At 45.2% G+C, this 15788-nt stretch overlaps 1 protein-coding gene across 3 annotated transcripts in view; it reads right to left on the reverse strand.

Moving 5' to 3' along the window:
* The window catches only part of S6kII (Ribosomal protein S6 kinase II), a 590862-nt gene that overhangs the window by 459376 nt on the left and 115698 nt on the right, over positions 1-15788 (reverse strand). The window contains exon 1 of one of the 3 annotated variants that reach the window (XM_071675709.1): positions 7813-8209. The exons of the other annotated variants lie outside the window; for them this stretch is intronic. Within the exon in view, the coding sequence (XP_071531810.1) occupies positions 7813-7836 (24 nt within the window). The 5' untranslated portion in view covers positions 7837-8209. Of the gene's footprint in view, positions 1-7812; positions 8210-15788 lie in introns of those variants that run through there. 3 annotated transcript variants of the gene reach the window in all.

Consider the following 15788-nt stretch of genomic DNA (forward strand, 5'->3'; position numbering starts at 1 on the left):
CAGGGTGGGTGGGAGATGAGTGGTGATTGGTTCCTCCCACTAAACAAGGAGTCAATTTCCTGAGAACATGAGGGGCGGGTCTGGCCACGTAACTCCAGAACTGCATCACAGTGGTGGTACTCCCTGCCCCTCACACATTTCGACTTCGCGTTTGATACGTAACTTTGTAGCTCGACCCTTAAAGCCTACAGCAAAGGCCAAGCCAAAGCCTTGGTCGTACCTCTGTGCTCAAGGTTACCTTGCCTTACGTCACCTTGTTACACCTGAAGTACCTTCCATTTCTCAACTTTTTTTTACGTATATCACTTCTGTGTATACGACACTGCGACAGCAGTAACTGTTCCCCGGCTCTACTCCACACTCTCTTAACCAATAAAAATTCCGGTACATCATCCCACCCGCTGAACGTCCAGTCGTACAAGTTCTACTACATCTGGTTTTCGTTATAAGTGACGTGATATTCTAATACGAATAAGGCAAAAATCATTATATTTCAATAACCATAAAATAGTTACTCGTCTCAACGGCACTAACGCTGCAATTCATCCTAACAATATACTGCCATGACCCGTGATACCTTCTGAATTTATATATTTCAATAATCTAGCGAGACAACATATGATGCTGAGGGAGGAAATGGTATCCCTTCCCGGTACTCCTTCATCCTCACAGACGGAGTCCAATCCAAAGCCTTAAGCTTATTTTCAGGTAAGCCTTGGCTTTGCGCATCTATCTCACCTAAAAAAGCTAAGCTTCCCTCCCGTTCCTCAAACGTTATGGACACGTAGGGTGCCAGCCTGCCACCCCGAGTTCTTTGACCCATCACCTACCTCTTGAGGACGACGATACGACCCTCAAACACGACAGTACGACCCCTGAGAACGACGGTGCACCCAATGGGTATGATGGATTGGCCTTTAACGTGGCCCTTAAGGTTCAAGTCAAAGGCCTAGCCATCATAACCAAACGATCGTACCGTCGTGCTCAGGGATCGTAAAGCCGCGCTCAAGGATCGAAACGTCGAGCCTGAGGATTTCAGCACCGTGCTCAAGGGATTCATTGCCGGCCATCCGTCAGCTAAACCACCTCTATTCGTCCCTCCATCACACAAACTCCTCAAATTACCACCACCACCACCAACCACCTCTTCACTGCACACAATGCCCTATCCCCTTACACCCCTAATTCGCCGCAATCTCCTGCGCCATCTGTCCCTGCCTTTTCCATCGCCCACCCCCGGTCCTGCCAGCCTCATATATCCTTGCCTATTTCCATCTGGCCGGAATGGAGGCTTCGCGTCTGGCAAGGTTCAAGAACGCTCCTACGGTGTTACTGGTTAGCTGCATGAGTCGCCTCGTCATCTCCTTGAGGCAAATGGCCTAATTCAGTGCCTGAACTGAGTTTGTTTCTTCTTGTATTTTTTGTCTGTTTGAATATCACATGGGTCTACGATGCATGATGACCAATCCTCAGACAGTCAATCGACAGTTCGGTATGTCATTATAAACTTGCCTCGTATGTGCTTATATATATATAGATAAATAAAGATCAGTTAGGCGGGACACACACACACACACACACACACACACACACACACACACACACACACACACACACGTTAGCACAGCACTCACACTCATGAGAGAGAGAGAGAGAGAGAGAGAGAGAGAGAGAGAGAGAGAGAGAGAGAGAGAGAGAGAGAGAGAGAATCTACTTGCGACGCGACTTTTTTGCTAAAGGCGGGGCTAGTCGTGTTAGCAACGCGTTACCAAGTGTTACGTATGATACGTGTGTGTGTGTTTTGCTTCATTATGTTGAGTATGATGTCTCCTTAGCACAGAAATGACCCGAACAGCGCAAAGACCATGCAAATGTAACAAACAAATGAATTCTGCTCCGGACGCGAACCAGAGATTGCGCAACCCAAGACGAACAGTCCCTTCCGGCAAGCAAGGAATAACAAACAGGAGGCGTCAGTTGATGAGGGTGAAGGAATGTAAACAAGAGCCAGCTCACCTCTAGCAGCCAGAGCGTGACGTCAAGTTCCTCGAGACGGTGAGGCGAGGTGGGCATAGTCTCCACAACCATGGCAAGAGGACTAGACTCCCTAACTACTAACATATCAGTAGATCCGCTTCTTGCATCACCAGGAGCCACAAAGCCCCAGCGAATGGACTCTCTGATACCATAATCGCTCAACACAAAACCCTCTAAATACGAAAGGATAATTATTTACGCCAAATTAAGTGACAGCGGCCAATCAATGTAGTCAACTCATGACATTACGTAAACAAACAGTGGTCAAATACACGAGCGTAAAATGTTCTTTTCCTACTAAGTCCTATTTTGGAAAAGAAATGAATAAAAACACATCTATTTACGTAGCACAGACGCGCAGACGTATGTGCAACACTAGTGCCCTCCACATAGAGAGAGAGAGAGAGAGAGAGAGAGAGAGAGAGAGAGAGAGAGAGAGAGAGAGAGAGAGAGAGAGAGAGAGAGAGGCGGGAAAATGACCACATTTTATCATTCTCGTACAACAAATCTACAGATGGCATTAACATATTCTATTTCTTTTTTCTTGAAGTCCCAGGCACGACCAAAAGGGTACAACAAGCCCGGGCCCTTCATTGAAAATAGGAAAGGGGTTTGATGAGGAGGAGATATATACATCTTAAGAAATTCGGACGTATTGAAAAACCTGCCTTTTCAAGAGGGACAGGGTTTTGTTGTTAGGAACGACATGAGTGGGAAGAGAGTACCAAAGAGGCCTAACCGTGAGTTACCAGAGGCAATATAGTAATCATGTGACGCAACAGCTTGCCCAGTAGTACATGGTCGAGCTAAGGGTCGGAGCCTACAAGCAGTCAGCTCTCGGAATCTACAGCCAAACTAATACCTATAAGAGAAAGAATGTGACCCAACATTGCGGTATAGTGCTAGCATAGTTGGGAAGGTTTTCAGTGCGATATCCTGTCCAAGTCTGAGTTTACAGAGGAAGTTGTGTGCAGACGAGACGCAGATCGAAGTGAGAAGTGATGGAGCAGATTTTTTGCAGGATGTGATGGAATACACTGTCGAGTCGTCAACATGTTAGTAAATATGGTCATCCGCTTGAGAGAAACAAGCATTCTAACACTTCCTTTGTGGACGACAGATGCTGCCTATTGTCTTATGCTTAACGTAAAAACAAAGGGTAACATCACTAAATAATAATCGTACTACATTCATGTTACATCACGCACTCAGCTTCGTGATTCAATTACAGGTAACGCCATTATGTTCGATTCAGCTACAGTAATAAAGATTAACATGGCTGTCTCAACCACAGTGATGCATTTAACTGTAATCCTTCATTACGTTGAGAAGTTATGACACACACACACACACACACACACACCTGGAACGCCCAACCCGCCACCACCAGCCATCATCATAACTGAGAACATTAAAAATCCAGTCCTGGTGAATGAGTCGCTCGCGTGAGGAGAATGTACCGGCCAATCCAACTAATGAAGAATTCTGGAGAGAAATTAGTGGTGTCGAGCACACAAAGAAGTGATGACCACCTCCGAGTGATATGGGGTCAAGTGACTGGCGAATGACTGTCCCTATTCATCAGGCGCCTCTACTGTGTACCACTGCTAGTCTGGGGCTATAAAGGGTCGTATGACTGGTGACTGCCCCCTTTTCCTCAGACGCTTCAACTTTACCATCAAAGTTGGTTCAAGTGGATCAGTTCCTCCTTACTCCCTGCTGCTCATCAACCACTTGAAACATCAGACGCTTCCCTCACGACACAAAGACCCAGAGGAATTGCTGATAATACCTTTAACGGTATCATCTCTGAGGTCAAACGACATAAGCAGTGCTGCCTACCTGCACTAGTTTACAACCCTTGTAAGGCTCTCCACCCTGGCATTCTCAAGATACGGGTCACATCAAGGCACTCCAGGGCAGCTGAACCCTGACACCCAATCAAGTTTCTGTGTCATTCCTGGACAGTATAGCTTGACCAGTGGGGAGCCGTGCATGCTGATCTTGTTGTTGAGATTTGCCAGGTCTCCGCCTGTCACGAAGCCTTGTCCCGTGACGACCTACGACTAATCGAAGAAAATAGTAGCAGGAATAATAGCAGTAGTAGTAGTAGTAGTAGTAGTAGTAGTAGCGGGATACCACGCTTTACCGCCTCTTTGCAGCATCCCGCCGCAGGGACTTGTGCCTAGTCAAGAGCAAAGCAGTCTACATCATGCGTCAGGCCGTCGGAGCCACTCACTCATCCCTGCGCTTGGACCATGAAATTAACATTTAGCGATCTAAGGGTTACGCCCTCCGAGAGACATGGTGGCTCTGCTGATGAACCGGTGAATGATGAATAAATTGTCAGAATCTTAAGGTGTTTGTGTGTGTGTGTGTGTGTGTGTAACTCCAGAGAAAAGACGAACCCAAAATAACGAATAGTTCTTGACACTTAACTTACAATAACAAGGTGGGGTTCCCGTCCACTGCCTCTCCTCCTAGACATGCCATTAATTACGTCTTTATTGAGAGACAGGAAGACAGAAATACTTCTGTCTGACAGATTCAGGTGTTTCCTGGACGTATCTCCCACGATTTAACCTCAAATTTCCCCTAGAGACGGACAGTGTGAGGCCTGTAAACGGTGTATTTCCTCTTTGGCAAGCGTCCTACCCCTCAGGAAAACCTCCTATGCATAGATATAACACATGACCAGAGTAGAGTATGAGGAAAAGACCACCGGATACCATCTCCGATATCTTTCTCCTGCAGATAACAGCGAAAGATGATTAGCCGGTCGAGCTGTGGTTCTAACAAATAAACCTCCGTAAGGACACGTTACTGCAAGGTTTAATGTTGTCCCTTGTACCAGAAGTCCAAGACTTGCACATAAATTCCTCCGCACGACGGTACGACCCGCCCTTCAGCATGTTGGGACGACTCTTGAGCACAGCGGTAAGACCCTTGGGTACGATGGCTTGTGCCCTTTCGACCTTACTCTTACAGGTCAGGTTAAGAGTCCAAACCACCATACCCAAGGGTCATATAGTCGTGATCAAGGGTGGTGCCAACGTGCGTAAGGGTCGTTCCGTTGTGCTCGGGGTGTCGCATCGTCCTGCTCAAGTGGTTTAAACAACAAATGGCTCCTCGCCTCGCTGGTCGGCCACATCCGTCACCCAACACTCCAGACGAGACAGTAGCAGGCAAATCCATCTCCATAATCCTTAAACACCATACTGCTCTCCGTTCACCTGCATCCACAGCATCCAGAGGGCTCCCTACCCTGAATGGGAGATGGCCTTTAAAAGGCATTACTTGTCAGATCAGCCACGACAGGTTGTATTCTGACTTACCAAGATCCCGTTGCGCTTCCATTGTTGCGGAGATAATCCATTATTGCAGAGGATTGCAAACATCACTGACGGGGGTCTCGAGGGGACAGAGGAAACGTTTATTTTACAGCTATTTACATCTTAGCCCAACATCAAAATCCGATAAAGGCGCCAGCCGTTCCGAGAGCCTGGCACGGCAAAGCTCAACCAAGCACATCCACAGAGGAACAGACAAAGCGAAGGAAGAGAAAATGAAAACTTTACAGTTTCTCCATCACAAGATATATACACGGAGTTCTTGCAATTTCACACATTAAAATTGCCTTCTGTTTCTCCATACTGTCTTCTTCGTTCAACTTCTTATATTCCTCCTTTGGACACTTAACATATTACATTATATATATATATATATATATATATATATATATATATATATATATATATATATATATATATATATATATATATATATGGATGGAATTAAGGCACAGGCGAGATTAACACGACAAGAGACATGATTGAAGATCAGCCCATGGAAAATCTGACGAAGGTGTGCATGCATCTAACACCATAAAAGTGTTGCAGGTGGAAGCGAGGAGAACACAAACAGGTTTAAATCATAACTCCTCAACATATGACTCTGCCAATACCACACTACGAGCACGTGTCATCCTGTACACTCGGGCAAGACATACGAAGGTAAACGTCGATCCCCAGCGTCCGGCACTGGATATCAACATGCTGTGCAATAAGGGAAATCGACCATTTGAAAATAATAAGCGCAGACATTGTTCCCAGTAGACCTGTGACCGGAGCCTGATTGTGCTACTCTCAAGAACTCTCATCTAGTGGGAAAGGCGCTGGGTGCCATAAGAACCCAAACCCAATCACTTGGGACCCAAAACAAGATACAAACACATCCTCTCGGAGCTCAACATTTTTATGCTACAGCAGAGAAAATAAAAAGCCGTAAAGAGACCAGACCTGGGAGAGGTAGGAGATGAGCTCGTCTTACCGGGGTATGATGCAGAAAATAAAGGAATCATGAAACAGAATATTGTAAAGTGATGCTGCGCCGTTTATTCGTCCAGGGGGTACGATAGCGAAACACAACTACGTTAAAAAAAATGAGTCTGTCACCCGCTCGATCCCAACAAAGTAATGCTGCAAACTGTGACATACTCTCTCTACCAGCATCCAGAGGCTAAAGACATACTACTCAGTAAAGAAAATATCATCTACAGGACGTCTGTTTACCTTGCAACCCTGTAAATTCCAATTTATATGAAAATAGGTTAATATAAATTCACCAAACATTTTCCTGGCAGCAGCAACGGATGCACCAGTAACAAAATTCATCATCAATGACAGCAGTAGTATAATCAAAAGCTAGAACAGCATCAGAACTAACATCATATACACAATCAACAGGGGGGGGGGAAAGAAAAAGGAGCAACAACAGATCATCATCAGCAACAGAACCCAAGTAACAACAGGGGTGGATAGAATAGGTGGAAGAGACAGAGCAGCCTGGGACAAATTGTTCGCCCGGGTTCATAATTACCTTTCCGTCAGCCGCCCAATAGCACTTATTACACAAGGGCGGGTGGGGGAGCTTTGGGCAGGGATGATGAGTACGTCATCGTGGGCGGGAGAGACAGTCAAGAACATGAGTCTTGGACGGAGATGCTGCGTGTGAGGGATTATGTCTAAGGAAGGAAATGAGAGAGGGGGCTACGGCCGTTCGTCTGTGGGGAGCAACGGTTCATGTCATGTGTTGGGGAGCAGAAGTCGTTGGCAGGTGATGTAGGGAGTCAACATCATGGAAGGGAGGAATACCACCATGATCTAACGTTACTCACCAGTTCTCCTGCCAGTTCAACGTTCCGACCGAACGTACACTGAAATGTCCTATATAATCGTCGTCCAGACGAATCTGACGATAAAGGGAATCTATTTCTGGCCTTAGACGAACGCAATTTAAGGCTCCAATAATTCCACTGCAGAAAGCTGAACCATACGCTACATATAAATGTATCACAACTGAATACAAAGGACATCAAACAGCAACAGACCAACTGGGTCCTGACGAGGCTGTTTGAGACAGTGGGAGAGAACAGACACTTAGGGATTCATGTGGTAGGCGTAGAAAGACATTCCTAAAGTCGATAACCTGTAAATTTATAAGAGGACTTGTAAACTTATTGTTCAAAAGTCTAATATTGTAAGAACTGCTGTATGCATCTACAACTGACTCCTTCACAAGGAGTTGCCACTGATGCATCCGTACACTCCCACATATCATATTCATGCCTCATGTCCATCCTCCGCCTTATCTTGGGTATTCTCCGGCCTTACTCACTTCACTTACAAACCCTTTTGTTATCTCCCCCCCACACACATACACACACCCCATCAGGTTATTCTTATCTTTATACTTACATTAACCAGCTTCTCTTACCTTCATGTTATCCACACCGGCCATCCTAGCTTCCAGTTCTTCTCTCGAGAATCACCAGCCTTAGCAGCATCAAACAGACACGGAACTCCCGTAATAGCTGTCTGCCACACCGGGCACACTCACTCACATCACCTGTGGTCCTGCCCGGTGCGCACTACCAGCACCCTCGGCGTTTAGGGAGAAGCCTATAGAATGGGATATCGAAGCCAGTCAGTAACTTTATTCACTGCATACCCACGTCTCATACAACGCTTCTTAATCGACAGTCCTCTGAGCCTGTTCCTGCTGTTCACTGGCGCTTTTAAGACGGTCACGTCGTACTTCGAGGGTATTCTAACAGACACCCACACGTACACAGTGTTCTTGGGAGGGTCGTCAGTAACTGCACCCTACTCGCTGGCTCACTATCCAATGGGAAGCAATCCACCACCACCATCGACATTGGATTGTACCCAGCGACGCGTCACCCCGCAAACTATTACCTTAATGACGGTGACCTTACGTGGAGGCAGGTCACAGCAAGTGACCTCACCTGTCACTTAATTCCCATTGGAATGAGCTTGGTGGGCCCATCCCCTGCAGATTACCAAAGTCCAGCAGCAGAGAGTGAGGTCAGAGCTTGCGATTTTCGACCCCTAACTAGCCACCATCTCTAGGATGCACCAGTCAGCGACGTCTCACATTCCCACTGGCAAAACTATGGCCTAACTCCGTCACTCACTTCACCTCATATGCATATTACTCCCATGAAGTACTGCTGTTGTTATTCGTGTTTCCATTTCCTCCTTCAGTTTCAGGAACCGTAACGCCCACCAACGAACATCCACGAATGCTTCTAGTATTTCATCCAACCTTCCCAGTCCACACACCCCCATATGATCCTCGGGGTTATTAAATCCGTATACAGGTGAAGGCAAGAATACCCTATAAGCTGTTCATCTATTAAAGGATTACGGAAAACAGATGTGGGGTAAATGAGCCTCCGAAATCATCATTAAGTATACTGAGGGTGAGGTGAGGTCTTAGACTAAGTTGTGGAGAGAACTGGAGCTTAAAAACCCATGGTGCAATATCAATATAGTAAGGTCCAAGACTACGTCAATGAAGGCCTTCTTAAACATTGTAAGTAATGGGTAAGGTAAGGCATGCGTAAGGTACATAATTTCTTGAGTTTAATCAAGTAACTTTCTTAAACCTTTCCTTTTGTCTTACCACACACTACCACGCAGGATCCGACCCTACTCGTCCGATCATTACCACCTGACCATATACCCTGTGTTCCAAATACGTGTAACGAATTTTCTTACATGCGAAACTACAGCCATGCCAAACGTGTAAGTCATTTTGCACTGTAAGGCATATATGTCCATTATATCTGTCGCTTTCTATCTATCCATATATACATATATGTATATATATGAGAGAGAGAGAGAGAGAGAGAGAGAGAGAGAGAGAGAGAGAGAGAGTAATTACTAGTAAATGAGACATCAACTGCTAATCATATACTTTAAGAGAACCTGACTACTCAGGACCTGATTACATACAATTGTGGAACGATTACGTGAAATAATTTTGTAATATGAGCCATAACCAGTTTCCAAGAGCCAATTTATACACATTATCGTTTGTAATCGTTCCAGAAGATGATTACAATAATACAGACCTACGTAATGGCACGTAATCTATAAGAACCAGAAGAAAAAAAATAGAAGATTGGAAATTCTCAAGAAGTAGTTGAACCCTCCCACTTGATGAGGTTTTATCAAACGCGTGAGAGCCAATTAGTCCCCCTGGATCCACATCAAGGGCTGGGTTATCAACTAATAAGCCCGCCTTATAGTAAGCAATTCCCTCAACGACTAATGAGCAACCGAGGCACTCTGCAAGTACATAAACAAAAACAAATAAATAATAAAGAATGATGTGTTGAATTAAACAGCCACTCGGCTGAAGATACACATCTAAGATATTACATCTACTGCAGAACGAGGAGTTCATATTAGTAACTAGTTAAATAATCATGAGAGAGCTTAAATTCAGAGTGGGGACGGATATTTCCACGCTTTGGATAAGCCCGCGAGTGAGATGTGTGTGTGTGTGTGTGTGTGTGTGTGTGTGTGTGTGTGTGTGTGTGTGTGTGTGTGTGTAAAGCTAGGCCGTGAGTGGCTCTAAAGGCACTAATCTATTCGAAGTGCCAGCCTTCCACTGCATGCGTGACATCCCATATATTACTGTTCCAGGAGCCCTTGGATGGGATGGGAAGAAGGGAGGGGAGGATCTTGGGAACGTATAATAATCACAAAATATTCTTTCGTGCATTAAAAGAAAGAAAATAAATCTAAGTGTGGAGAAAAAGTGCTTCGATGCAGGGCAGGTCATCACGCCTTACAGAATCACGCTCTCCACTCAGGAGTTGATCCGTCCCTGTGTGGCGTCCAGCTTGCACTCGCGTCGGGAGGGGGAAGGACTGGTGGGGCTCTTCTTCTTCTTCTTCCACCTTCCTACTCAACACGGTCCAGCCATGGAGCCTAACCTCTTCATTCAAACGATGAATGGGGATAACTACTATATATCTACCTACCTATAAACCTGCCGGGTTCCGGTAAAAAGAAATTCGTCTTATTGATTTCCCTCATCTGACCTCTTAAAGCGAAACTCTTTCTCTACGCTGCAACTCTCTCTCTCTCTCTCTCTCTCTCTCTCTCTCTCTCTCTCTCTCTCTCTCTCTCTCTGTACAGGATGACGGCAAAGAGCAACACCATTACATCACAGAAGGGAAATGCAGGAGCGACAGGACTACCTTGCCCAACGTCTTCACCGAACACAAACAAAAGTAACCGCTGTCTCTCCACACAGGATGGTGGGTTGGCCTCTACCAGTCTTCAAGACCAGAGGGGAAATAACCAGTGATGACATCTACTTTCTCTCTAAGTACATTATACTCTGACGAGAATACCGCTGAATGCTGACACCACCTAAGGCGGGCACCAACGTAGTTAGACAGTCCACAATGAATGTCAAAATTAAGAAATAATGAAAGTTACTAAAATTACACGGGCCCTGTTCTATGAAATGTAAACAGAACGAAAGAGACATATCGTAATTTACTGGTGGGAAACCCTAAAAGGCCCGGTACACTCTACCATTAAATAACCCTTTAACGTCACGACAGAATTGGAAGAAAAGAAATTAAAAGGTACCAAAAGCAAATATTAAAAAAAAAAACTGTAAACATCCGGGAGAGTAGACCCCTCCCCTGCTAACATCATAAACATTATGGGCCACAACTCAAATACTTACTTAAAAAGCAGCTACTTATCTAAGTACGTTCACTTACGACGAGATTTTCCCAAAAGTCATGGCTAGCGCATGGCGCCAACCGCAGGAAAGTCTAGGGTTACGAATAATTAGTCGTGTGAGTTACACATTGTCAAGTGTTTTGTGTGAGGGAGAGAAAGATTGTATGTCTGTGGTCTTGAATCCAGCAGAAAGAAAAGATAAAACTGCCTGAACCAAAGGGGTAAAACCTGACACCTAATGAATTGATGGTTGACTGCTCAGCCCTCGCCAACCCTTCCCCTACGCCCTGGCGGGTAGTACCGGGAATACACCTCTACATTGGTACACCACTAAGTTATTCACCCCCTACATCAATATCATCAACGTAAATGATATAAAGATTGGGCCCCAGGACGGAACCCTAGAGGAAGCCACTGGTAACGGGTGACCAAGGTGAAGACTCACCATTCATCACAATTCACTGCCTCCTCACACAGTTACCGAGCTTCTACCAAGTTTCCTACGCAACCAGTAATTCCCAAGGCCCAGAAACCCGAGAGAGAGAGAGAGAGAGAGAGAGAGAGAGAGAGAGAGAGAGAGAGAGAGAGAGAGAGAGTGTATGTGTGTATGTGTAAGTGTGTGTATCAGCGCGCAGGTGTCACGCCAGAGCCATGCATCCTGGCCGTGGGCTAGTTCAAACCGGCTACCTTCGGCAAGTTATCAAGGCACCAAGCCCTCCCGGCCGCTGGCCGGCAGGCCGAGCCAGATGGCTGGCAATCTAATCGCCTTCCTATGGCCGGTGACCAGTACCTCACTCCCTACCCTCCGCACTCCCCAAGCCTCCATGCACCAAGTTAATCCCAATACTACTTCAACCGCCCGACCTAACCCCATCTTTCACTCGCCAATCGTCTCTGCGCGAAATAATAATCTCGCACCATACACGTCGTCTCTTGCACAAGGTCCTCATGCCACGCTCCCATCTTTTAATTCGCACTTTAATATAGATACCATGACCCCTTGCTATATTACATTCCTTCAACACCCACCTTCACAACCAATATAAGAATTCCTCTCTGTATTACCATCCTTCAACGCGCGCGTTAACAAAAATAAATTGACCCCTTGATATATCACGATCCGAAAGACACATTAACAATTAATGAAATATCCTCTCCCTACTATAGCACGGTACCCTCAAACGCAACCTAACTGAAAGAAAACAGCACTTGTTTTGTTGCCGTCCCCCACAAAGCGCACCTTGAGTACTACATTAGCTTCTCGCTATCTTACGTTCAAAAAAAAAAAAAAATAAAACGAACTTTAACATGCAATACAACAACCCCAAGCTATGTAGTATTACAGTCCCACATAACGCACTTTAACAAACAGTAAATAACCCCTCGCTTTATCATGGTCCTTCAAAACGCACCCTAATACTCTCTCTCTCCTATTCCTCTGTTACATACTCTACTCTCGTCAAACACTCTTAACAAAAGCAGAACCACCTTCGCCCTTAAATAATCGGTACAGGCTACCGGATATACCGATACCAAGGCCGGCACCCGATAGCGAGGCCAGCATCCGGACATGAGACCCAACCCACAACCATCTTTGGGTTTCATAATCCTCCTACACAGCCGTGATCTTACTACCTCAGTTATCCTTCCTAAACCAACCCTGAGTCCATAACCACCACCTTACCATGCTAGACCATCAGGGATTATATATATATATATATATATATATATATATATATATATATATATATATATATATATATATATATATATATATATATATATATATTCAGTTGCTCACACTTTTCTTCGACATCATCTACAATTCTACCTTAAGTGATTTCCAACCACATCACCGTGAGGTTAACAGCCGTCGGGGACGAGAACGTACTTGTGAATGGAGAGAGAGAGAGAGAGAGAGAGAGAGAGAGAGAGAGAGAGAGAGAGAGAGAGAGAGAGAGAGAGAGAGAGAGAGAGAGAGAGAAGAGCATCGATAAACGTGTGAGGGTCCTCGAATAAACGTATAACTGCAACCACCGTGACATCGACATGCCAAACACACAGTGTATTCTGAAGGTCGTCCCTTCCCTCCCTTAAGCCTGACACACTGGCGGCCCTGACAGGCACCAGAGCGGTCTATACACTGGCGCATCTGACAGGCACCATAGTGCTCACTGTGCTGGAGGCTCTGACTAACACCAGGGCGCTCTACACACTGGTGGCTCTGACGGGCACCAGAGTGCTCTAGCATGCTAAACATCCATCACGGTCGAGAAAACCAACAGTCGTTCTGCTACACGACCCTCGTAAACCCACCGACAGGGTGGGCGAGGCGGGCTGGCTGACTGATGATGTGGCATGCGTCACCCATCAAAAAGGAAACTTTACCCAGGGAATACTAATTCATCCCTCCCTAGAGATGGACCCAAGGGGAACGACTGATGTGGGCGCTTGCTTAAGGTGATGGACTGCACACCCTCATGTGTTATACATGTAGACTAAACGAGGCGTGTGTGTGTGTGTGTGTGTGTGTGTTGCCGCCCAAGAACGACAGAGGGAATTTATGTATGCTGAGAACTGGTTGAGACATGCAAGGTGAAGTCTGTGTGTGTGTGTGTGGGGGGGGGGGGGGTTATACCCAGGAGGTGCAGTATCTGCAGCAGATGTTGATACCGCGTAGGGTGCAAGGGTTCCGCCGGGCAATGTGGAGCCAGTACCGCTCCTCCTCCTCATAACTCCTGCACAAGCTGGCCCGGTCAACCCATCACGCTACACGGCGAATACATACTTCACCAAGATCACCAGCAATTTCATCCCCAGTGGACAATACAGTGGCAGGTCTCACATCTCTGCTAACAAGATTCCGACCCATCTACGAAGGGCTACGTGGATATATTCGTGTTTTACGGATATCAAATAAGTAGCTGAAACAAAAGTGAGGATGGGAGGTAATCACCTTCTATTTAAGCAAAGGCTGTGGCGCAAGAAGTAACAAGGTTTATTCTTTTAATGCGTTGCTGTCACGTTCTAGGAACAGTTTGTTAAGAGGCTGGAAATCCACCGACGTGCTTTGTCACTTCCTTCCTCCGCTGGCATTTTAGTAAGCTAAGACTTCATGATCACACCGCCTTCGCTCTAACTGTACATTCGACGTCTGTAACCTCGGTTCCGTTTCCGGGGCGTCGAACATGCTACCGTTGTGTACTAAACAGAGAAAAGTTACTGTACTGTTAGAGACGCCGTATCAATTATCCTTATGATTCAAGGAACTCTCATATGCAGATCCTGTATTGGTGTGCTCCTCTCTTGCGATGGGAGAGATAAGTCTCCGGTTTCCAAGCTCGCAAGGACCTTCAAGGAGTCAAGGACCTTGATACTGGATTTGTGTACTTCTATGGTCTTCAAAGCCTCTGGGAATGAATAAAGGTCACTCATCTGGCATATGAGAACTGAAGGTACGTGTTTGGGGCATCAACCGTTAGGATGTTCAATGGTTCACTGAACACCCAAGTCACATTCTTCCCTAAGAAGTTCACTCACTTGTAAGGATCTCACTCCTGTGTGGAGGGGGCCAATGTTGACTGTGGTTTTCATTTCTGCTCTATGAAGAACTAACGTACTGCCCTAGTCATCCATGTCAGTTTCCCAACGAACTACATCTGACATGCGATCATGCAGTTCAACATGCAGTTACATACTAACGCTTCAGCATCCCACCAAAAGCAGGTCGCCCTGGTCTACAATTCAAGCCTCGCAGGTGAAGTTTGTATACGCTGTGATTACCCATGTCTCATTTCCATTTAGCAAATATAAAAACAATCTTTTTGTCCTGCTTGGTCGTCTTTGGTATTTTTCTTAAACTCTTGCTGATGTGTTTGGATTTCACTGCAGGGTTTCAGTTCCTCTCTCCAGGTTCAGATTCCCGTGGCGACAAGGGAGTTGAGTAACCCGATCCACCTCTCCGGCTGTAAACACATGATCACCGTCTCCTTTCCCGATTGCATTCTTACTTTTGAATACCCGTACAACCACCTCTGGTACATACTTGGATTTCTTTTACACACAGACACAGACACACACACACACACACACACACACACACACACACATATATATATATATATATATATATATATATATATATATATATATATATATATATATATATATATATATATATATGCACTATCTTCCTACGTATCCAAATATATCAACTCATTTCACAGAACAATCTATGATCTGAATACATTTACTCATTTCACACAATCTATTATCTAAATTCATTTCGTTAAATCACAGGCACAATCCATCTAAATCTCAATTTGGTTACATCCCTCTCACTCTGCATAAAGCAATATCATACATTATACCATACAATATATTATATTGAAATATAAATGAAAAATACAATATCCAGCAATTTCCCAATAGTTTTTGGTACATGTCAATAAAAACGAGATATTTATATGCAAACAATTCATTGTTTGAATGTGTAAGTCCCTATGTTTCACTAATTAAATGGAAATATCATTGTGAATTCATCCTGGAGCTTATATTTCACATCATATTACTTTCATACTTTACGTTACTTTGATGTCGAGGTCTTTCATCCCAACAGCTGGGTTTGGGACCTTGCCTTACAACAGAGAAGGTCTTGCTCCTCCATCGCTTGGTCTG

Source organism: Panulirus ornatus, chromosome 21 (genome assembly GCF_036320965.1).
Source record: "Panulirus ornatus isolate Po-2019 chromosome 21, ASM3632096v1, whole genome shotgun sequence".
Lineage (NCBI taxonomy): Eukaryota > Metazoa > Arthropoda > Malacostraca > Decapoda > Palinuridae > Panulirus > Panulirus ornatus.